General features: G+C 54.1%; 2 protein-coding genes and 1 long non-coding RNA gene across 7 annotated transcripts in view; 1 reads left to right on the top strand and 2 right to left on the bottom strand.

Moving 5' to 3' along the window:
- Window positions 1-997: 997 nt before the first annotated feature.
- SZRD1 (SUZ RNA binding domain containing 1) lies at window positions 998-11,587 on the bottom strand. 4 transcript variants are annotated; one of them, XM_086860350.1, is made up of 4 exons: window positions 11,477-11,587; window positions 4,710-4,759; window positions 3,629-3,883; window positions 998-2,903 (listed from the first exon to the last, which is right to left on the bottom strand). In XM_086860350.1, exons 1-4 carry the CDS (start codon window positions 11,564-11,566, stop codon window positions 2,801-2,803), a joined length of 498 nt encoding a protein of 165 aa, XP_086716476.1. In that variant the 5' UTR covers window positions 11,567-11,587; the 3' UTR covers window positions 998-2,800. The 4 variants fall into 4 exon arrangements, with proteins under 4 accessions (XP_086716476.1, XP_086716475.1, XP_023796038.1 ...); XM_086860349.1 differs by having other exon boundaries at window positions 3,629-3,886; window positions 11,477-11,574; XM_023940270.2 differs by lacking the exon at window positions 11,477-11,587 and adding an exon at window positions 5,129-10,687 and having other exon boundaries at window positions 3,629-3,886.
- A 1,421-nt stretch (window positions 11,588-13,008) lies between these two features.
- LOC111942783 (uncharacterized) lies at window positions 13,009-13,614 on the bottom strand. The gene is made up of 3 exons (XR_002870689.2): window positions 13,520-13,614; window positions 13,278-13,360; window positions 13,009-13,127 (listed from the first exon to the last, which is right to left on the bottom strand). It is a non-coding gene; the product is annotated as an uncharacterized LOC111942783 (long non-coding RNA).
- Window positions 13,615-13,705: 91 nt separating this feature from the next.
- Window positions 13,706-22,152, top strand: part of FBXO42 (F-box protein 42) — a 35,419-nt gene continuing 26,972 nt past the window's right edge. Inside the window, exon 1 of one of the 2 annotated variants that reach the window (XM_086860435.1) lies at window positions 13,706-13,832. The gene's annotated coding sequence lies outside the window, so the exon portion shown is untranslated. The remainder of the gene's footprint in view (window positions 13,833-22,152) is intronic. The other variant, XM_086860436.1, reaches the window with a different exon arrangement.

Raw genomic sequence — 22,152 nt, 5'->3', positions numbered from 1 at the left:
AATCATATAGTGGGGTCTGTTGTTTCTATTTATTTATATTACAGTGCTATGTGTTAGAGCATTACATGTTCTATAAAATATGTATGATATGTAAAATATATGTGTGTGTATACATATATATGATACTGGGCTATATCATATTATATATAATTATTATTATATATATATGTGTATATATATATATATGATACTGGGTTGTATCATATTATATTATAATATTATTATATATATGCGTGTGTGTATATATGATACTGGGTTTTATCATATTATATATAATTATTATATATATATGTGCATATATATATGATACTGGTTTGTATCATATTATATATAATTATTATTATATATGTGTATATATATATAAATATGATACTGGGCTGTATAATATTATATATAATTATTATTATATATGTGTGTATATATATATAAATATACTGGGTTGTACAATATATTATATATAATTATCTAGATATTACAATATAGATAATATAGATAATATATAATAGTATATTATTACTGTATTAATGTTTCTATATTTTATATTAATACGATGTGTTTACATTATGGATACTATAAATAAATAGTTAAAAACCATCAGAATTCCAGTTAAAAAAAAACCCATCAGCTCCAGTGGGAGCTGCCAGGGCTTTTGGAATTGTCACCCCAAGATTATCCAGCACCTTCTGTGGATGTTGGGGAACACAACACCCAGGGGGGAGCCCAGCATGGAGCAACAAAACAATCAGATTTAATTAATTAAATTAACTGATTTGCTTGGTTCCCCTCCAGGGAGGAGCAGCGCTCACATCCACATTTGGGATCCACATCTCCCCACCCTCCTCACACCTCTCAAGCACCCTAAAAACGGGTTAAAATCCCCTGATATTGCTTAAAACCAGCACAATTATGGGCAAAAGCTCCCAGATTTTACCTTCCTGGTGGATTTTTACACCCCTGGCGCACAGGGGGATAAAAGGAGAGAGCCGTAACGCCGTGAAAAGTTTAAAGACATTTATTTAAAATACAATTTATAAAACGTTTTCTTTCCAGCGCACGTGGTTTTTTTTGTTTTTTTTCGGGGGGGTAGGTTGGAAACACGCGGTTTCATCCTCCCCCTCCTCGGGATGAAGGCGCTTCCCACAGGAACACCGCCGAGCCCTGCCCGCGGGCGGGATGTGTCCTGGCACCGGGACGCAGCAGGAACGGCCGGGAGAAGGAGATTTTCCAGTGCTGGAAAAGGGGATTTCGGTGCCGGACGCGGAGGAGGCAGCCGTGTGGCCACACCAGAAATCCGGTGGATTTTGGGGAGGTTTTTGGCTATTCGATGCTAGTTGTAGGAATAATTAAGGAAAGGCGCAGTGACTACGGTTATTGCTGACGTCCTTCTCCCTCCCGGCTCCCTCCCGGAGCTCATCCCGGCCCCCGGGCTGAGCGGGTGGGTGAGATCCCCCAAAAGTCAGCGGGATCCCAGGGGGAATCCCTGGGGAATCGCAGCCCAGCCCAAAGCAGCTCAGGAAGGTTCAGGCGGATCTCTTGGATACACAGGTAGTTTCCGTTCTCCCGTTTCTGTGGGATTTCAGCCGCGTTTCCGCACGGGGCTTTCCGTGCACAGCAAGATTGGCTCCTTCCCCCTTGAAGAATCCGGCAGGAACCACCAGGAATTCCAGGTTCTGGCCCCTCCAGGAAGAGCATTTAGTGTTCATCCAATCCCTTGATATCGAGTGATCCTCGGCTCCGTCCCTGGGGAGCAGCAGCCTCCCCGTCCTCTTCCCGGGAGCCGGGGCAGGACCATCCCTTCCCCGAGGCCTCGCTGCCTCCCGGGACACCGAGGGATCGTCCAGGCTTTCCCCAAGGCTGCTCTGGTTCCCGGTTCTGCCGTTCCAGGAGAGCTCGTGCTGTCCGTGCGCCACCGGGGCCGGGCCCTCGGGATATCCCACTGCCCGGTGGCACGGCTGGAGCGGCGCCGGAGCCTCTCCTCCTCCTCCTCACATCTCCCAGTTCTTCATTGCCCAGCCCTCCATGGCAGGACAGCAGGCATTTTCACAGGGTCCCTCTGCATTCCCTCCTCCCCACGTACAAGAGAACCCAAAAAAGATGGATTTTAAGCTTTTCTTCAAAGCCAGCAGGGAATCGGAGCCAAGCTTTAACAGGAGCGAGATGTGAACTGGGTCCAATTCCGAGGGACCTGGGGGGATCCAGGAGTTCGCTTCCATGGCAGTGGAAATGGAGAAGGAGAGCGTGAGCTTGTCCTCCCCAAGCCATCACATTCATGGAAATCCATTGGAATTCCCTCTGGAACACTCAGCTACCTCTCTGGATTCAAACGAACGGCTCAAACCCTTCCCATGCACTCTGCCGATCCAAGATACAGAAAACAAACAGAAAACCAAATGAAAGAACCTAAAAATCCTTGCAAACAGAACTCATTCTGGAAGTGATGACGACAACATGCGTGGCTGGGGAGGCTTCCCATCTTATTTTTTTTTTTTTTTTTTTTTCTTTTTTTATCCTTAAATGCCAGGTTTGGAGTACAACAAACGTTATTGCTGGCGCTCGCTCCGACCCGAGCGGGACACACACGACTCCCCGCGCCCGGCCAGGTCCGGCACGGCCCCTCCGTCCCCCCTGGGACAGCCCTGCCGGGATCGCCGCTCACAGTGGGTGCAGAGGGGAGCTCACAGTGCGTGGGGCTCAAGGTCACAGTGGGCAGAGCAAAAAAAAGGGTCACAGTGCAAATCAGCCCGGGACGTGCCCTGGCCCGGGTCCGTGTGTCCGTGCCGGCGGAACGGCGCCTCCGCCTCTATCTGCGCTGCTTGAAGCCCTGCGAGCCATCGGGGCCCAGCGGCTGCCGGATCACGTTGTTGGGCTGCCTGGTGTCCTCAGGCTGCGAGATCCGCGGGGGTCTGCGGGGAGAGGGGCACAGTTGGGCTTGTGGGGACACAGCTGGGACTATGGGGACACAGCTGGGCTTGTGGGGACACGGGGAGCAGGGGAGGGAATGAGGTGTACAGTTCCCAGTGCCTCCAGGAAACCCCTGCACCCCAGGAATGCTGTGGTGTGCTCTGGGATCCCCAGCACAGGAGGAGGGACATGGAACAAGTCCGAAGGAGCCTGCTGGGGTGATCAGGGGGATGGAGCAGCTCTGCTGGGAGTTGAGGCTGAGGGGACTGGGATTGCTCAGCCTACAACAGAGAATCTCTGGGGTGACCCAACCGTGGCCTTGCGGTGCCTGAAGGGACCAGCAGGAAAGACAGAGGGACTCTGGACAAGAGGCCAAGGGGGAATAGATTCCCTCTGCCAGAGGGCAGGAATGGACTGGATGTTGGGAAGGAATTCCTCCCTGTGAGGGCCTCGCACAGGTCACCCAGAGAAGCCTGGACCCCTGGAAGTGTCCCAAAGGCACACGGATGTGGCACCTGGGGACACGTTCAGTGGCAAACACAGCAGTGCCAGTCAGTGGCTGGACTCTGTGATCCCAGAGGACTTTTCCAGCCTCAGTGATTCCAGGATTTACGGCACTTCCCCTCACTCCCACGTGGCTGGGGCTCTCTCTGTGCCCCCCAAGGAGCCCACCCATCCCTGGCAGCGCCAGGCAGGAATCCCCCAGGAGCCACGGGGCTGCTCTCACCTGTCCAGGATGGGCTTCTCCTGCTCCTCCTCGGGGCTGGCGCTGCCCAGGATGCGTTTCCTGGCCTCGGCGTACTCGGCCTCGCGCTGCGCCAGCGATTTGACGGGGAAGGCGGGGCGGCTGGCCGAGTTGGGGTTGCTGAGGACGCCGTTGCTCGTGGGACGCTTGAGGATGCGGATCTGGGGCGGGGGCCCCGCGGGAAGGCTGTCGTCCTGGATCACAATCGGCACTTTGGGAGGAGATTTGGACTTTCTGCTGCTGGGAACAAAAACATGGGGTTGGTGCTTGTTTTCCACGGGGGAATTCTGCCTGGTGTGTGAATTCCTCACGCTCACGGGGTGCTCCAGTGATTAAGGAATAATTAAAGACCTCGTCATAGCTGTAACTCTAAACTACAGCAGGATGGAAAATCAGTCCCTGCTATGTCTGACACCATTAGACTCTACTGAAGGAAAGGGAACAGACACTGTTTTAGTTTTAATTTTAGCATTTCTAGTTGAAGATGTTGGGAAAGCACCTTGATTTCATTCCCTGCAAGGATTTCCAGGGCTCCTCTCAGCAGGACAGCCAGCCTGCCATTTCACTGCTTGGAGCCAGCCTCGGCCCCAGCTCACCATCTGAAGGTTTTATAGTCCCTTTTCTGCCTGGAACTCCCAGAGGACAAACCCCATGACTCTCCAATAACCAAAGAGGGGAAAAAAAACCCCAACAACAAAGGACCTGTCGGCAGTGATTAAAAACATTTCTAGCAGGAGAAAATAACACAGCCTTTGCCTAGACCCAAAGGAAGCAGGAAAAGAAATTCTCCCTGATGCAAGACACAGCGAGTCAGTCTCAGAGTGGCATTACCTGACTGACCCATTCCAGTGAGAAGTGTCTCTTTCTGCTGCACCCAGCCTGGAGGAGCTCTCAGCAGCTCTCTGCTGCCCTGCACGGCTCCCAAGGGACACCTAGTGGCACGGAGACAGCGATTCCCTATTTCCCAACTCCAACCCTGCTCCGTTCCAAGCTCTTTCCTCACTGTTCCCACTCCCCAGGCCTCCAGCTGTCCAACAGCACCTCAGGAAAATCAGGATTTTACCTTTCCTTCTGTGTGATCTTCAGCTTCTTTTCCAACCGTCTGTCTATTTCCTTGAAAAGAAGGAGACAAAAGTAAAAATCACGAGGTTTTTAATAAAATGAAGGCCAATCTCAGCTTGGAGGTCGGAGTTTGAGCCTGTCTGGGCGCACATTTAATTCCACTCTCCCAAACACTGATCTGTAAAGGGGGAAGTGTGATTCCACCTGAGGATGGACTGGGAAGCAAGAGGCAGGGAAAAGCAAAGCCACCGTGGATAACCCATGAGAAAAGCAATGAGTGTTTGGTGAGCATACACCCAGAGCAAGGCGTGGGGCGCTCACTTTAATCCCTTCAGCTGGCAGAACAGCACCTCTGAGGGTGAAACCCCACGGGATTGCCCAGCAAGGCATTCCCAGATGCAGCTGGGGACCAGGCCAAACCTGCGGGGCACGGGAGCAGCGGCCGGGGCCATCCTCAGGCGCCATTCCAGCGATCCACCAGCTCGATATTCCCGGGGGGAGCCGAGCCCACGGGCAGGGCTGGCTGGCAGGGCCACATTCCTGCGTGGAGAAATCCCTGCCCTGCCCCACACACAGGCTGGGATCCTCCCTGTGCTGCTCCCTGCCGCTCCACACGCTGCTGCCGCGGCACCCAGCGCGGAGGGACGCGTTCATCGCTGACAAAGCCGGGCTTTGAGCGTTGTCAGCCTCTGCCCGAGGCTGGGATCCAGCTCAGCAAAGGTGGCCGGTGTCGCAACCGGAGCGGTTACGCAGAGAATCTCGGCTAAGGAGAACCAAGGCAGGTCTCAACCCTCCTGTGGCTGACCTGCCCCAAGCCCACTGCGAGTTTTAGATCCTCTCCGAAACAGCTTTTTGTGTTTGATTTAATCATCAAGGAAGAGGGGGGAATGCTACCTGAGAGTGTCCCAGTTTAGGCAGCTGGTAACTGGCACCACAGAAAGAAATTCCAAACTTCTGGCAGGAGGCAGCTGCTCTGCTTTGAGGCCTGGCTGCTTCCCCACGCTTCCCATGGTTTTTTCCCCATGTTTTCCATGAGGAAACAGAGCAGGCACAGCTCAGGAAGGGAATGGGTTTAGACAGAAATTCCCTGCCCCTGTGAGCAGGGAAGGAGCACAAGTCACTACAAGATGCCAAACCACAGTGCTGGATGTTGGTCATGCAGCCTCCACCTTGGAGGGAATAAATCATTTCAGGAAGATAAAAGGTGGGTGGGAGGTTGAGTTTCCTGCCCAGCCCTGTCCTGGGAGGTAACAAAACCAGGCAGAGCTTCACAAGGCAGGTCTCAGCCAGAGCCTCCTGGGGAGGGCAAACACCTGCAGCTTCCTTCCTCTTCAAGGGGCCTGGGAAGGAGTCCAGCGCTGCTCAGGAGGGAGGAAAACGTGTCTGAGCTGCCTCCTGCCCTCTGAGAGAGGCACGGGAACGGGCTGCAGGACAGCCAGCGAGGATGGAGATGCTGTGGAGCAGCTGGTGGTGAACAATGGAAGCCCAGCTCAGGGGAAGGGGTTGTCTCCTCGCTGAGCCAGCTCAGGTGACATCGTGGTCTTGAAAACACATTTTCAGTTTTGCCAGCCCCTGCCTGTGCCCACACCAGGCTGGCACGAGGAGCAAAGCCAGGAGCAGCTAAAACATTCCCTGAATTCCAGCCTCAGCAGCTGATGGAAGCACTGTGCTCTGTGCAGAACATCCTCCACATGCAGGGATCTTGGCAGAATAACATAAACCAACCCCTCCCACCCATCCCAACAACTGTCAGTCCTGCAGCATCCACAGAATTCCTGCTGAGGGGATTCCAGCTGCCTCCAGACATCCACTGGACTTTTGGGTAGAAAAAGTCTCCTTTTGTGTTGAAATAGATGGCCAAAAGCAGCTCCCCTCCTCACACAGCACTCAGGGTGTCAGAAGTTGTGTTCTCTTTCAAACACAGGGGCTGGCGCTGCGTTTTCCAGGAAGCTCAGTGTTTATTACCAGGATGTTTGGAATTGTAGGAATGGAGGGCTCAAACACCACGTGCAGAGACAGCCCCAGCCTTGAGCAGCCTCACAGCTCGTGACAGGGATCACTCCACCAATTTAAAAGCAGAATCACCTTGGCACCGCTCATTTTTAATTAAAATCAAATCCCTGCTGCCGCTCTGCACTGATCCATCCGTCTGCTGATGTCATTCCCTCTCCTCTGCTGTGTCACGCTGTCACTGGCTGGGTAAGGAGGTAAAATTAGGAACTGACTTGGAGGGCAAGTGCCAGAGGCACTACAAGCACCACAGGCATGAGCTGTCTGCAGAGGCAGCTGGATTTGGCATCCGAGGACCTGGACAGGTCACTGTGGACAAACCCCAGCCATTCATCACCTGAGGGGCTCTTCCAGCTCCCCCTTCCCAACAAACCCATCTCCAAAAACTAAACCTGGTTCACATCCCTGCACAAAACCCCCTCCCCAGAGATTAGCAAGGAATGTCACTCACCTATTTTTAGGGCTATTATTTGTGGATGCCAAACAGCACCCAAACAAACAGCCTGAAGGAGACTCTGTTCTCTGACATTTAGGCTGCGTTTGTGGACAAGGACGTCATGGAAACTGAGCTCCAGCCCCAGCACCGCCATCCTTCCTCCCCCTACCCTGAAGGAAACAGGATCCACAACCCACCCCTGAATGCAGACACGGAGGGGCTGCTCAGATCCCACATTCCCATGGCCTGGCATCCTAAAAGCCACCCTAAAAGCCAGCCCAGCCATAAAGCTGCTACCTTGGGGGTGTTCCTGGTGAGCTGGAGACCCTCAGCACCCCAGGAACGTGTCCTTCAGTGGGGGGAGGCCCTGTAGAACCCCCATGGGACGGGGGCACATTGCCAAGCAAAACCAGAATGCTGCAAAGGTTTGCCCAGAATCTTTTTGGTGTGGGAAGTCCAAATCCATCCTGGGCTGATCCCAGCAGGATGGCAGCAGGAGAGGAGGGATCCTGCCCCTCTGCCCTGCCCAGGTGAGACCCCACCTGCAGAGCTGCCCCAGCACAGGGTGCCCAGAGAAGCTGTGGCTGTTCCTGGATCCCTGGAAGTGCCCAAGGCCAGGCTGGACAGGGCCTGGAGCAGCCTGGGATAATGGAAAGTGTCCCTGCCCCTGGCAGGACGTGGAATGAGCAACCCAAACCATTCTGGGATTCTGTGACCCTCCCAGCCCTGACACCAAAACCCACTTTTCCTTGTGGACACAGCTCCTGCACACCCCAAGCTCGTTACTGTCACCACAGCAGTCATTAGCAGAGGGAGGTCACAGCGTCACACTCCGAAACATTTCCCTTCTGCCTCTGCTGGACTTCACTCCCATTCAGCAGCTCCCAGTGACAGGAGCTGAAACACTCAGATCTGGTGACCTGGAGCTGGCAGGTGACACCCACCTGAGCCTCACAGGTTCACTGAGGTGACAGACAGGTGCCACCTCAGGTGACCTGTGCTCCCTGAGCGCTGTGACACAACCCCCAGGCAGGGACAAAGTCCATGGCCAGCCTTTGGCTGCTCCCATCCTCCTGGAGTGGCCCAACTGGGGCATGGGGCAGGTTCTCCCTTCCTGGGGGCACTGCTGAGGCACAGCTGGGAATCTGCAGACTCCAGGGGCAAAAAGACACACAAGGAGATTAATTCCATGATTTTTTTAACCTGTTTTGGATTGCCAGAGTAATGTTTGAGCTGCAGGGACCCCCAGGGATCAGAGTCCAGCCCCTGGCCCTGCACAGACACCCCAACAACCCCACCCTGTCCAAACCCTGCTGGAGCTCTGGCAGCCTTGGGGCCGTGCCCATTCCCTGGGGAGCCTGGGCAGTGCCAGCACCTCTGGGGGAAGAGCCTTTCCTGCTCTCCAACCTAAACCCCCCTGGCACAGCTCCAGCCCTTCCCACAGGGCAGAGAACAGAGCTGTCTCTCCCCTTGGGATGAAGCTGAAAGAGATTCTGACCTGAAATCAACTCTTAAGGCTCTGACACACTCACATTTCAGTTGGCAAAGGAGTAACCAATGAGTCCATCTATCGAGCACCGATTCCAAGCTGAGGATCACCCCTGACCATGGACACACTCCAGTTCTGGAGCCCAGCTTCCCACCTAACCTTTAATTACTGCTTTAACCAGGTAAACAGACCTGAGTGTCACCAACTGACCTCTCATTTGTGATTTCTAGCTGGGCCACACAACAGAAAAACAAACCAGGAATGAAGGCACATGTGTGCATTCTGCCCCAGACTGGCCTTTGAAGCCCTTACTCCAAACTCAGACAGCTCACATGTTACTCACACCCTGGTTTTCCATCCCTAATCCCAGACAAGCAAAACCTCCCCATCCCACAGACACTCCTGGGCTCTAATGAGACACCAGGGAGGTGACAGGGGTCCAGAGCCCCCACAGAGCTCTGCTGCACCCCGTGGCCCCGGGATCCCTGGGAGAGGGGACACTGCCAGAACAGGGGGCACCGTGGTGGTCACTCAGGGGTGGCACATTCCCAAGGAGCTGCTCCGTTTTCAGGGCAATTCTGATGGCACAAAACCAAGAGGCAAACAGAGGCCGTGTTGAACACCTAAACAAGCACTGGAGGATTTGTTTTACAGCTCCTTGAGTGACCAAACCCAAGCAGATGTGTCAGGTTTTTTGGGGGTTTTCTTCAACCTAATGAGATTTTCCTAGTGCCTGATTTGGGAGAGCTGCAACAGAGAAGTGAAATGGATTTTAATTACGAGGCCACGGGATCTCTGCTCAGCCCAGAGCTGCCTCTTGCTGACAAACCATCCCTAAGGCCTTGAGCAGAAGTTTTCACCCTCACCAGAAACTACAAACAAAAATCCCCAGAACTAAAAATCTGGTGTATTTGCTTTCCCAAGGAGAACCCTGTGGGAGGAATACTGAACAGGTACATGCTGGGACACTGAGAACGTGTCCTGCCTCCTGTAGCTGTGACTTTGGGGCACTGGAATGTCCCCAGCTGCACCAGAATCCATCAGGACCACAAGAACCATAGGACAAGAGGAGGCTGGGCTTTCCTGTGCTGTATCCTGCCCAGCATCCCACCCTCTGCAGGCACCACCAGCAGCCCCAGGGCTCCTTCCTGCCAGGCATGGAGTGAAATCCCCCACTCCTGCCCCCTCTCCCACCCTGCACAAGCAGCTCAGCTCCCACGCCCCTCCAACTGCTCCCACAGGCATCCAGAGCCCAACAACTGCAACAGCAGCTGCTCCTCCTGCCAGGCCTACAGGGAGAGGCTGAGGGAGCTGGGAAGGGGCTCAGCCTGGAGCAAAGGAGGCTCAGGGGGAATTTCTGGCTCTGCACAACTCCCTGACAGCCGGGGGGATTTGGGATCTGCTCCCAGGGACAGGAGAAGAGGGAACGGCCTCAGGCTGGGCCAGGGAAGGCTCAGGGTGAATATCAGAGGAATTTCCCCATGGAAAGGGAGCTCAGGCCTTGGCAGGGGCTGCCCAGGGAGGTTTGGAGTGCCCATCCCTGGAGGTGTCCAAGGAAGGGCTGGATGTGGCACAAGGTGGGCACTGAGCACTCGATGATCCTGGAGGGCTTTTCCAATCAATTCTGTGATTCCCCAGGGAATCTCCCTGCTCACCAGCACTACTGAGGTTATGAGCACGAATTCCCAGCAGACTGGACTGGAAAAGAGCGTGAGAAAGGATAAGTGACAGAGATGTTTCCTTCTAAGGAAAAGCACCTGAGAGGTACCAGCAGGAAGGACAAACTGGGACGATGCTCCACGGCAGGACTGGAGCAGCAGAACCATTTTAAACCATTACTCAAGGCCACAGTCATCAGGTCCCGAGGCTCCAGCCGTGTCCCTTCATGGAGCGGTTTCAGAGTGCTGGAATTAACTGCGACGCCGGGCACGAGGCTGGGCACAGCCCCCGGCTCCGCTGCCAGCCTGGCACTGGCCCCTCTCGGGCATTGAGTTACAAGGCTCTGTTTTGCTCCCCTGGCTCTGGCCAGGTGTAATCCAATCCCTTGCCCACAGTCCCGTTCAGAATCCTCAGCCCTGTCCGGAGCTCCTTCTGCCCTCTGATCCTCAAGGAGCCCGAGGAACTCATTAAAAGCAGAGTTTTCCTGGCGGAGTTTCCTTTCCCTGCGAACACCCCGCAGAGCACCCGCCCACACTCCTGCTAAAACAGTCCCTGTATTTGCAAGCACAGCACACACAAATCCTCGGGGTCTCTCAGCGTGACAGACACGATGCCAATTCCAGCTCCTGAGCCGCTCTTAGAGCGGGGACCCAGCTCGGACTCTCCCCGTTCTGCCCGAGCACGCTCCGATCAAGGGGGAAAAGGCGTTCGGGTGCTCGCCCGCAGCCCCGCTCTGTCCCCAGAGCCCCGCAGGGATCACCACCACGCACATTTTGGCTCTGCTCGCCGCCCTCCCCGTCCTGCTTCACCCCCCCGGGCACCGGAGCCTTGTGCGGGGCGGGGCTGGGCCGCGACCCCGCTGAGCCCCCGCTGCCGCAGCCCTGCCGAGCCCAGCTGCGGTTCGCACGCCGAGGAGCACACGGAGAACGGGCAAGGAGCTGCTCCAAGGAAGGACCTGATGTGGGACCGAAAAAGGGGCGAGCAGCGGGGCTGGGGGCGGCCCGCAGTCTCCCCACGCCGAGCGAGGCCGCGGTCCCTTTAAGAGGCCTAGCAGCGCCGCGGGGCGGCCGCGCCGCCGGACGCGTCCCGCCGCCTCCTCAGGCAGCGCCGCGCCCCCGCCCGCGCCCCCCCGGCGCCCCCAGCCAGCCGCGCGGCCCTGCGCCGCCGCCCTCACCCCGCTGTCGGCCGCCTCCTCCCAGCTCTCCGCGACCTCCTCATCTTCCATTTTAATTCCCGTCCGCCGCCGGGCCCGCGCCCCGCGCATGCGCGCGCTGCCCGCCGGCCCGCGCCCGGCAACGCACGCGCAGCGCGCGGGAAGGGCGGGAAGCGGCGGCGGGGCCGCGGCGCCCCCTGGCGGCCCGGAGGACCAGGCTCAGGGCAGGTGTTTCGCTGTTGAGGCTTTTTACTTAAATTTTGAGCTGTTTTCCCTTCGTTTGGGCGTGTTTTCGTTTTGACGTCTTTGCCTTTAATTGTTGTGTGTATTCCCACAATTGTGAGGAGTTTTCCCTTAATTTTGAGGTGTTTTTCCTTGGTTTTGTGGTGTTTTCTCTTAATTTTGGAGTATTTTTTTTGGTTTGTTTTTCTATAGTTTTGTTTTCCCGTGATTTTTGTGTCTCTTCTCTTAGTTTTAGGTTGTTTCCTCTTAATTTTGAGGCGTCTTCCCCCAGTTTTGGGTTATTGGACAAATCTCTCCCCAAATTTAGGCTATTTCAGCCACCAATCCAACCTCTGGTCCCTCCTGCAGAAATCCAGGTGTCCATCCTCCAATTTCTGCCTCTCTATTTAAGCCCAAAGCTGCTCTTTCAGAGCACAAGGATAAGCTCCAGCCTTCAGAAACATCAAAAATTCCCCAAGATCCCGTAATTTCTTAAACCTTTCTCATTCATATCCAAGATATTCACCACTCCAATGTTTTGAGCTCTGAGCCATACAAAAGTTTTTGGGTGGGATTAACATTTCCTCTTCCTTGCTCAAAAATTAACTGTCCTAATCCTAATAAAACCCAAATTTTCACACAGGGAGCTACAGAACCTGCCCTTAAATCCTTAACTTTTCCCCCAAATTCCCACCCAAGAGCCAGAGTTTGCCGGCAGATGGCGACTATACTCCTAAAAAATATCACAATAAACCTCCAGCTAAAATAATTCCTGATCCCTGTGGTCTGCCCTCACCCTGAGTCTCCCACTCCTCTGCTAAGCCCAAAATCTGGGCAGGAAACCCCCGGACACCCCTCCAGGTGGATTTTGGGGGGCTGTTCATCCAAGGTGGAAATGTTGGAGAGGATCTGGGGGTTGTGCAGTGCTTTGGGAGCATTAAATCCTTGGATTTCAGCTCTTTTTGGCAGCTCAGTGGGGCGAGAGATGGCGTTTTCTCTCTTTGGGAATGCTGCCCATGGAGGAAAACTTGAAGCAGCCTGGGGCTGTGTCTGCCCATCCTCTGGGATTTTTCCAGAAGGTAACAGGAGCCGAGTTTGTGCCTGGCATGGTTGGCTCGATCCCTTCCAGCGGCGTTCTCTTGGACGTTTCCTTCCATCCTGCTGTAAGAAATCCCCTTCCCAGCCATGTTTGACCCCGAGCATCCCAAAAATCTCGGTGGGATCCATTGGGACCGCAGCAGTGATGGCTGTGTCACAACCCAAGAGTTCTCACCTGCTGGAGGACAAACCCCACGGCTCCCCCCAGGTTACCCCAGCCCTCCACAAAGCACCTGGGACACATCCCGTGGTTTCTCCCCGGCAATCCAGGCTCTCCGTGAGGCTTCTGGAGCATCCCCTCGGTCAGGGCACGGGCACAGGCTGAGCAGGCTCCTCCATGCGGGATGTGGCTCTGTGGGAAGGGCGGCAGTGATTATGTTTATTCAACACGTATATGAGAATAATGTCCCCACACAACCCGCCAGCCACATCCGATGCCAAAGCACAGCCCCGCACAGGGATGCTGCCCCATGGAATGGGCTCCACTCCCTCTTTTCCTCACCTCCATGGGAAGAGAGGCACCACAGCCCTCCAGGAACGGGTCACACCCCACCTTCCTGCTGAGCCCTCACAGGCTCCAGCTCCCTGAGGGAAACGCAGGGACATGGCGGGGCTGCAGCAGGTGCTGAGGGGCACCGCTGCAGGCAGAGCGGGTCCCCGTGCCCCAGCCGTGCCTCCCGGGGCTGTGGGTGAGGAAGGGAAACCAGGAGGGAGCGGGACAAGGAGCGGGACCCGCCCTGGCACCTTCGCCTCAGCGCCGACCTCCCCAACATGGCGGCAGCAACACCGAGAAATGGCGGCCCCAGGACTGCGCCATGGAGCGAGGGCTTGACCTTCTCATCATGGCGGCAGCAGAACACCACCCATCCCCGGCGTCACGTGATGCCGGGGAGCGGCCCCGCGCCTGCGCAGTGCGCGGCCGGCGCGGCCGGGGCAGCGGCGGGAGGGCGGGGAGGGAAGATGGCGGCGCCGGTCGGAGCCGTCACCTGGGCGACGCAGCGGCCCCGCCGCCCGCAGCCCTGAGGGCCCGGCCCGGCCCGGCTCGGCCCGGCGGCAGGTGAGAGCGACCCCGCCGTGCGGCTTCCCCGGGCGGGGCCCTTCCCCGGGGAGCGGAGCGGCGGGACGGGCCCCTCGGGGCGGGACAGGCCTGCTGTGGAGGGGGCCACATTTGAGGGTGGAGGGTGAGGGGAGCCCCTGTCCCAGCTCCTCCCAGCGGTTTGGGGGTCGCTGCAGAGGGCAGGGAGTTGTAAAGGGGTTGTAGCCCTTTCTGGGCGGGGGGAAGCCCCTTCCCAGCTCCGGGGTTCGAGGGGAAGGGGGCCCCGGGGGCTCCCTCAGGGCGGGGAGAAAGCAAAGCCTGTCCCTCTGAAAGCTTTGTTTGCCCCTAAAAAAGCCGTGTTCCCTTTCTAAAGAGCCAAGCTTCCCCCCTAAAACAATGTTTCTTCCCCTCCAAAAAAATCCATGTTTCCCCGCAAAAAAGACATTTCCCCAAAAACCTGTTTCCCCAGAAAAGCCAAATGTTCTCCCTAAAAGCCGTGTTTCCCCAGAAAACCTCGTGTTTTCCCCCAAAAGCCGTCCTTCTCTCATACGATCTCTGTTTTCCTCCCTAAAAGCCATGATTTCCCCAAAATTGCCATGTTTCTCCCCTCCAAAAGGCACGTTTGCCCCCTAAAAAACATATTAAAAAAAAGCGCCATATTCTCCCCTCCCGCCCCCCCAAAAAAAGAGGAAAAAAAAGTCCCATTTTTCCCCGAAAAGCCCTGTTTCCCCAAAATTCAGTGCTGGCATGGGGTAGTGCCAGGACACAGGCTGGCGGTGGGAGTGAAAATGGCTTTTTTGGGGAGAAAATAGGGCATTTAAGGGGAGAAAACAGCTTTTTTGGGGGGAAACATGGCTTTGTTTGGGGAAATATGGTTTTTAGGGGGGGAGGCACGGCTCTTTGGGGGGCAGACATGGCTGGGGGTGTCCCCAAAACCTCAGCTCGCCTTGGGTATGTGTGAAAACAAAGGTGAGGCTCAGTCTGCGCTTGTTCTCTGTGCGAATCCGCATCTCCCCTGGGTCCCTGTGTGTCTGTGTGTGTGTGAATCCCTCGATTTCGGTCCTGGGAGCAGCCGGGGTGCCCAGCTCGGGGTTTTGGGGTGTCGCTGCCCCATTGTGTGCGCTCGGGGCTTTGGGAACGGCGTTCCCCAAGGAATCTGTTGTTGGCACGGCGGGGCTGGGCTGAGCAGCCGCTGCAGGGCTCGGCAGGAGGATTAGCTCATCCTCCCGAACCTCTCGGATTCTCCACTCGCGGTTTCCACTCGCGTTTTGCAGCGGGGCAGGAGGAGCCGGGGTGTTTAATGGGCTGATCTCCGAGGAACGCTCGGTGCAGGAACAAAAGGGGAATGCTCGTGTGTGGAACGGGGATGGGAGATAACCCCGGGATGGCCGGGAATGCCGATTGTGCTTTAATCATCGTTGGGAGCCGGCTCGGGTCAGCAGCTGGAACTCTTCCCTTGGCTGAGAGGGACGGGAATTGCAGTGAATTCTCTTGGAGGAGCTGCTGACCTAAATCCGTGCCCTGGGTGGGAAGGACCTTTCCCCACGAGCGGAGCCTCCCAGGGAAGCTGAGGCTCGGGGGCGATGCTGCGCTGTCCTGACAAAGTGTTTTATATCGCGACATAGCCCCTGCAGCCGGGGCTGGGCCCTTCTGGAGATCAAGGGCCAGAGTGGGAGATTTCCTGGGTGTTCCCACCACCATCTCTCCTTCCTTTTCCTTACGCTGATGCCAGAGAAAGGCTGAAAAACAGGATTTCCCCCTTGGGTTATGTCCCCCTGGGCTTGGTGTTTCCTTGGTGTCACGAGCGGGAGAGAAGAGAGGAAAATCTTGGACAGAATTCCAGCTGTTTCATAGAATCCAGAGGGGTTTGGGTTGGAGGGGCTTTACAGACCATCCCTGCCGTGGGCAGGGACATTTTCCCCTATCCCAGGTCTCTCCAAGCCCCGTCCAACCCGGACACTTTTCCAGGGCAGGGTGGTGCCTGTCTCGCACACGGTGCTGTTCCGTCACGTTGGATTCCATCCTGTTCTCCGGGAGCTGTGTGTCTCCGTGCTCAGGTGGCGGCAGAGCCACATCCCATGGTTGTTTTGGCATAGCAGGGATGTTTGTGCATGTTTTTCCTGCTGTGCTCCCTGGAGTTTTCCCTGACAGGTGACTCCACCCAGGCAGCATTGCTGTCCCAGGGTGGCAGGTGAAGCTCTCGGATTTGGAAAGGCTCTGGACGGTTTTATCATTTTCTCTCACGGGTTTTTACAGGCAGCGTGTACGATTTTGAATTTTATTTTGAGTTTATTGCCTGGGACTCCGTTTTTCACTGCATTTGGCTGCAGGAGCAGCCCCTGAAGGAAGCTCACCCACAGGACACGTGTTCCTGCCCTGCCTGGGCTTGGAATGAAGGTGGGGTTGGTTTATTCCCACTGCTGAATGTGTGTGACCTTTGATTTGGGGATTTCAGCCTCTGCATCACCTTCTGGAGAGCTGGGATGCAGTGCTCATCCCATCCTTAATCCCAGGAAACGTAAGGCATGCAGCAGTGTGCACATCTGCCGGGAGTGCCAGCGGCGGCAGGTTTGGAGTGCGAGCTGGGGATGGGCTGGTTGTGCGTTCCCAGCACGCGGCTGATCCCTGGAGTTCTGTTCCCAGGGCTTCCAGGAGGCGCTGGCTTTGGGCACAGCCCGCTTCCAGCCCAGCCACTTCCACAGGATGTGAGCGAGGGCTGCTGGAAAAGGCTTCCCACTCTCTGTGTAAACAGAGCTGCGCCTCCAAGGGAAGTGATTTTTCCCTGTGTGTTCCGTCAGGGCAGGCTGTGTTGGAAAACATCCATTCAGGATTTTCCTGAGGCTGGAGGTGGGTAAGCTTCGGGCTTTGACTTGGGAACGGCAGCATCACCTGGAGATGGCTGTGAGGGCTTAGGAAAGGTGTTGGAGCTGGAGCCAGGTTTGGCCCAGATCCGGATAAAAGCTGGAAAGAGGCCTCTGGGAAGTGCTGATGTTTCTCCAGGGCTGTTTCTCCAGGGGTTTTTCTCCAGGGGTTTTTCTCCGGGGGTTTTTCTCCAGGGCTGTTTCTCCAGGGCTGTTTCTCCAGGGGTATTTCTCCAGGGCTGTTTCTCCAGGGCTGTTTCTCCTTTCAGAGCGCATTTCCCACCCCGAGCGCTGCCGCTGGCGTCTCTCTGGGCTGTCCTCAGCAGTATCCAGGCTGTGCTGCCAGGAGCAGCCAGCACAGCTTGTGATGGAGTTGGGAAATCCAGGTCAGAATTCCTTTTGAACTCGCCTGCATTGCTGGATCAAAGCAGAGCAGGGGTGACACATCCACGTGAAAATCGCGGCTCGTGTCGAGCGACCTGCAGGAATCAGGGCTCTTCCCATTGGGAATTTTCTGTTTCAGGAGCTGCTCTGGACTGTGTTCTCTCCCCCATTTCTATGGCAATCTTTAAATATTTGTATTTGCTTACTGAACTCCCACTGCAACATCTGTGACTGAGAATCCTCATTTTCCCCCCAAGGGAAGCATGGGTGCAGTTCAGGCACCAGCAACTGGCAATTCCAATGCACTGCATTTCTCCCTGACTTCCAGAATTCTTTGGAAGTATTTCCCTGCCTCGTTATGTCTTGTGCAAGTTTTTTCATAATTTGAGGTAAGGTGGCAGAGCTGCTTTTATTTATTTGGAGCTTTTCTTTCCAGGCCAGGGTGGATGAGGCTTGGAGCAAATCTAGGTGGTGTTCCTGTCCATGGCAGGGAATGGGATGAGTTTTAAGGTCCTTTCTAACCCAAACCATCCCATGATTTTTGACTCCCGTTAGGTTTCAGTGGGCAGAAGATCATCTCTGGTTTGAGGAGTGGTTTGGGGTTTTCTGGGTAAAAAGCAGCTCAGAAATGTCAGAACCTCGCTGTGAAGTTGGGCTGGCTGCAGGAAGAGCTGTCCCTCCCCAGACTTCTCACCGCAGGGAATCTGGGACACAGGTTAATCATTCCAGCTGGGGTTTTGTCACTCTGGAGAGCCTGCAGTGTGATTTATTTGTGCTTTAAAAGAGGCTCGTGAACCTTCTGGGTGCAGTTATCCTTGTGCTGAGCTTCCAAGGAAGGGGCTGGCCGTGAGAATCGCTGCCTTTTCTTGTCCCTGGTGCTGGAGCCTTTTGCCACCTGCCCAGAACACCTGGAAGGAGAGAACCAGGTGCAGCATCACTCATCCATTGTGGAATTTCTGCAGTCAGTTCCTCCGACCTTTGATCCATCCTGCTCTTCCCAGAGCTGCTGTTGGGCCGGGTGTTTTCTTCCCCAGTCCCAGCAGCTGCTGGGAATTCCTGAAACCTCCCAGACTCTCAGGTTTCTGCAGAGTTGTGTCTCAGGAGGGGCACAGGGCATGCTGTGGCTGCTCTGGACAGGATTCCTGGATGCTCTGGGATCCCAGGGTTCCTGGAGGTGATGATGAGGGAATTGCTCTGTTCTCCTGCTCAGATCAGTGCTGGTTGATGCTCCTTGTTGGGGTGACAGGATGGTAACAAAGGAACACCTTGGGGAGCTCATTTTGTCATTGAATGGTAGAGATGAACTTGAAATTTGCACAATTTCCCTGAATTTCTGTTTGCTGATTCACATATTATGGATTTGACTGCGCTTTTTTGTCATCTCTCTCTCAGTGTTTGATATTTAGGCTCCCTAAAGAGCCTTCAGGCACAGCACAAAGGATGGAAGGAGAGCTCCTGCTTTCCTCATCCCCAATATCCAGTGCTTCTGCTTCTCCCTGCATTGCCTTTCCCCTTAGCTGAGGAATAAGAAAATCCTGTACAAAACAAGAACAAATGCTCTCATTTATTCCACTCAAATGAGTGGAAACTGCAGCAAATCCTCTCCTCCAGCCCCTTGGGTGGGTCAGACTCATTAAATCTGTTTCCAGTGGAATCCCTGGCTTGTGTTTTGCTGTTGTGGCTCAGTTGTGGCTGGGGTTTGCCTGGTGGTTTGTGGGTGCTGTTCCCAGCCCCTCACACCTCCCTGTGCCAGGATTCCCTGTGCATTTAATCCCGTTTCTCCCTCTCTTTTACCTGTCAGAAAATCGGGAATTGAGGCATCCAGTGTTAGTTTTGGTGTCAAACCCTTTCCAAAGACATTTCCACACCTTTCATTTGGTTATTCCGCCCGGGCAGTTGGATCTGGACGCGGGCATTGGGCTGGGTGGAAATCCAGAATTTACAGAGTTGTGTTTTCAGGCTGATGTTTCACATGAGCAGGAGCGAGCTGGATTTAGGTCGGTGGCTGTGTTCTCCTCGCAGTTCTGTTAGAAATTCCCTTCATTTGTGTGCATGAACCCATTTCAGTGACTTTGGGAGGTTCCAGGTGTTGTAGAACTCTGGGAATGCTGTGACACTCTCACAGGCTGTCCAAACAATTATCCCAGTTTTCCAACTCCTAATGTGCTCCTGTGCTCTCCTGACGAAGGAAAGGCTGACAGCAATTCCCAGGATCTCCCAGTGTTTGCTCAGCATTCCCAATCAGGAATCCTTGCCAATAAATCATCCTGAGTAGGTTTGGATAAATGTTTTTATCGTTTCAAGTTCATCCTCCTACAGCAGATGTTACACCAGGAGGAGCAGCTGCCCTTTTCCTTGGAAAAAACTCGATTTTCCAGCCTTTTATTTGCTTGCCATGGGGTTATTGCAGGTTTTGGGGCTCGCAGAGGGAGCAGGGAGAAGTTGAGGTGAGGATAATGGGAATCCAGGGCTTGGCAGGGGCCGGCAGAGGGAGTGTGTGAGCCCGAAATCCTCCCAGCTTCCTAAATCCAGGGGATTTCGGGAGCACGGGAGTAGGGAACAGCCGATTATTGCACCCCAGCAGCTCCTCCTGTGCTGCCAGGGCTTAGCAAGGCAGCTTTGGGCAGGAATGAAACAAATCCAACTCTTTTAAGGGTAATAATATTGTCCAAAAAACATGGAAATTCTCCTAATTCCAAATACATCCCTAACAAGTGGAGGGGTTGGTGGATGGCGGAGATTTTGGCTTCTTTTCATGGCATTCTGAATTTTAGGATTGTCTTTTCTTGTGTGGAAAGGGAAATACAGAACTCACAGGAATTGTGTTTTCAGCCTTGTTTTGCATGTGAACAAAACCAGGCTGGATTTTGGGGCAGCTGAAGTGTTTTCCTTGTGGTTCCATTATAAATTTCCTGCATATTTATTAAGACCTATTAAGATTTTTATTAAGCTTTGGAGCCATTTATGAGGTATTATAATTATAATTATTTCCCTACATGCACCTCAAGTGTGGTGTCGTTAAACTCTGCTGCTTCCCCTTTTCCTGTGAACCCCACACCAAAACATCCCTCAAACACCAGCTCCCTGATTTGTGCTCCACCAATAAATCCAGGATAAAACCCCTCCACGTTTTCATTCTGGTTTTCAGTGCATTTATTTTGTGGGAAAACACATTCAGCAGGATTTGTTCCTAAGTTGCTTTGCTGTTTGTGCAGTAAATCCTGCTTTGTAATGTCACATTGCTGCTTTAATTGAAACCTTGGAAAGAAACGAGCAGGAATCTGGAATAGCAGAGGGTCAGTGATCACTGGGCTGGGAGGAATTCCTGGGATGTTGGTACCTTTTTATTACAGAAATATCAAAATTCAGCTGCAGTGATGCTGTTCCAGGACGATGGGCAGCGGTAAAAATGACATAATTTGGGATTTTTTCCCAAAGTCCCTAAACCCTGTTGTTCTAACAGGCAAAACCATCACAGGGAGGTTGTACAGAGAAATGTTGGGATTTTCAATCCTGTGGATGGAATTTAGGAATCCTTTCTTGACTTGTATGAAAGAAAAACAATTTCCTGTTGGGAAAGAGCGGGGGGGAAAGCCTTTCTTGGAAGCCCTCTTGGAGCTGCCTGTATTGCAGGGATAAGGAGCATCCGTGGTGATGCAGAATTCCCGAGGTTTCACTCTGCAGAACCCTCCTGCTCTGGGTTCTGGCACAAAACCTCCAGGGGAGCTGCTCCGTGTTCCCAGGGAGGGACAGAGCCTGCTGCCCTTCCGCACCCCGATGGAAGCACAGGCACTTCCTCAGCCATGGATGCCTTTGGAAAAAAGCCCCACCCTCCATTCTTCCATTATCTTTTAGCACAGCTCCACTTTTCCCTTTTTCCCCCACTTCCCATCCCTCAGTCCCCGGGGAGCGGTGCGAGTTGTGAGGCAGCGTTTGGAGCCTCCCCTGTCACAGCAGGGATTTCTGAGCCGGGAGATGCCCTGGGCTGGGAATCCATGGGCTGGGAATCCATGGGCTGGGAATCCATGGGCTGGGGTGCCATGGGCTGGGGTGCCATGGGCTGGGGTGCCATGGGCTGGGGTGCCATGGGCTGGGGTGCCATGGGCTGGGAATCCATGGCCTGGGGTGCCATGGGCTGGGATGCCAGCTCTGTGCAAGCTTCTGCCATGCTTCCTCCCAAAAATTGGGTTTTCCAAGGGAACCCGACAGCGCTGGGGGCTGATGCTGTCGCCTGTCGTTTTCCTGGGTTTAATCTCCCAGTTCCCTTGGTTGCCATGGAAAGCTTTCCATGTGTCTGTGTCTCCACTGCCTGCCATTCCCACAGCGTGGGAAAACCCTGGGTTGGGAATGACAGCTCAGGTTGTTCCTGATAAATAAACCACATTTATAAATCAGGTGAATGACCTGAGCTGATGTGGTTTAATGGGGTTTGTTTATCAATGTATTTCTTTATCAGGATATTTCTATATTGGGATATTTATCCTGTTGCGTAACCCAGGTTAAACATCAATAACTTAAATTCCTTCCAGCTGTATTTTCTGGGATGATTAGTGTTTGAAATAAATAATGATATTGTCCTTATATTGGAGGATATTGGGGAAAAGCTGTGTCTTGTCTTCCCTGTTGAGGAGCTGCTTTGCTTCCTGGCTTGCTGCAGGTTGGGTTTATCCCATGAACTGTGTGGATCTGTCTGCAGTAATTCTGGTCAGTTCAAGCTCACCCTGGTTTGGGTCCTTTCCTTGTGCTGGGAAAGGATAAAAAGGGAATTTCTGGACAAGAAATCCCCAGGAGCTGTTAGTGTGGCTTGGGCTGTTGATCCAGCAGCAGCTGCCTGCCTTGCTCTCCACTCAGGCACCTTGGGAAAGGAAAGTGCTGCTGCTGTCCTCAGGACAGGCTGGCTGCATCCCAGGAGAGGGAGCCCAGGGGTTTGTCCTGCAGTGACAGGCACGGATTTAACCTCACTCAGTGCCAGCTGCCCAGATTGGACACAGCCCCTCGTTAAGGTGGATTTATTCCACGATACCTTTCTGTCGTCGAGGTGTCACCTTACACTTGGGATGATGTTGGGAATAGCTGGAGGTACAACCTCTGCTGTC

Source organism: Cyanistes caeruleus, chromosome 22, assembly GCF_971803275.1.
Source record: "Cyanistes caeruleus chromosome 22, bCyaCae1.hap1.1, whole genome shotgun sequence".
Classification (NCBI taxonomy): Eukaryota; Metazoa; Chordata; class Aves; order Passeriformes; family Paridae; genus Cyanistes; species Cyanistes caeruleus.
The sequence above is the reverse complement of the archived record's forward strand: the minus strand, read 5'-3'. Positions and strand labels throughout refer to the sequence as shown.

Coding starts and splice junctions, on each gene's coding strand:
- SZRD1 (XM_023940270.2), bottom strand. CDS start 5,362: ATGAACGCGTCCCTCCGCGCTGGGTGCCGCGGCAGCAGCGTGTGGAGC. Junction 4,760..5,128: donor GCTGCTCCCGTGCCCCGCAG/GTTTGGCCTGGT, acceptor CTTCTTTTCAAG/GAAATAGACAGACGGTTGGA. Junction 2,904..3,628: donor GAGAAGCCCATCCTGGACAG/GTGAGAGCAGCC, acceptor CTCTCCCCGCAG/ACCCCCGCGGATCTCGCAGC.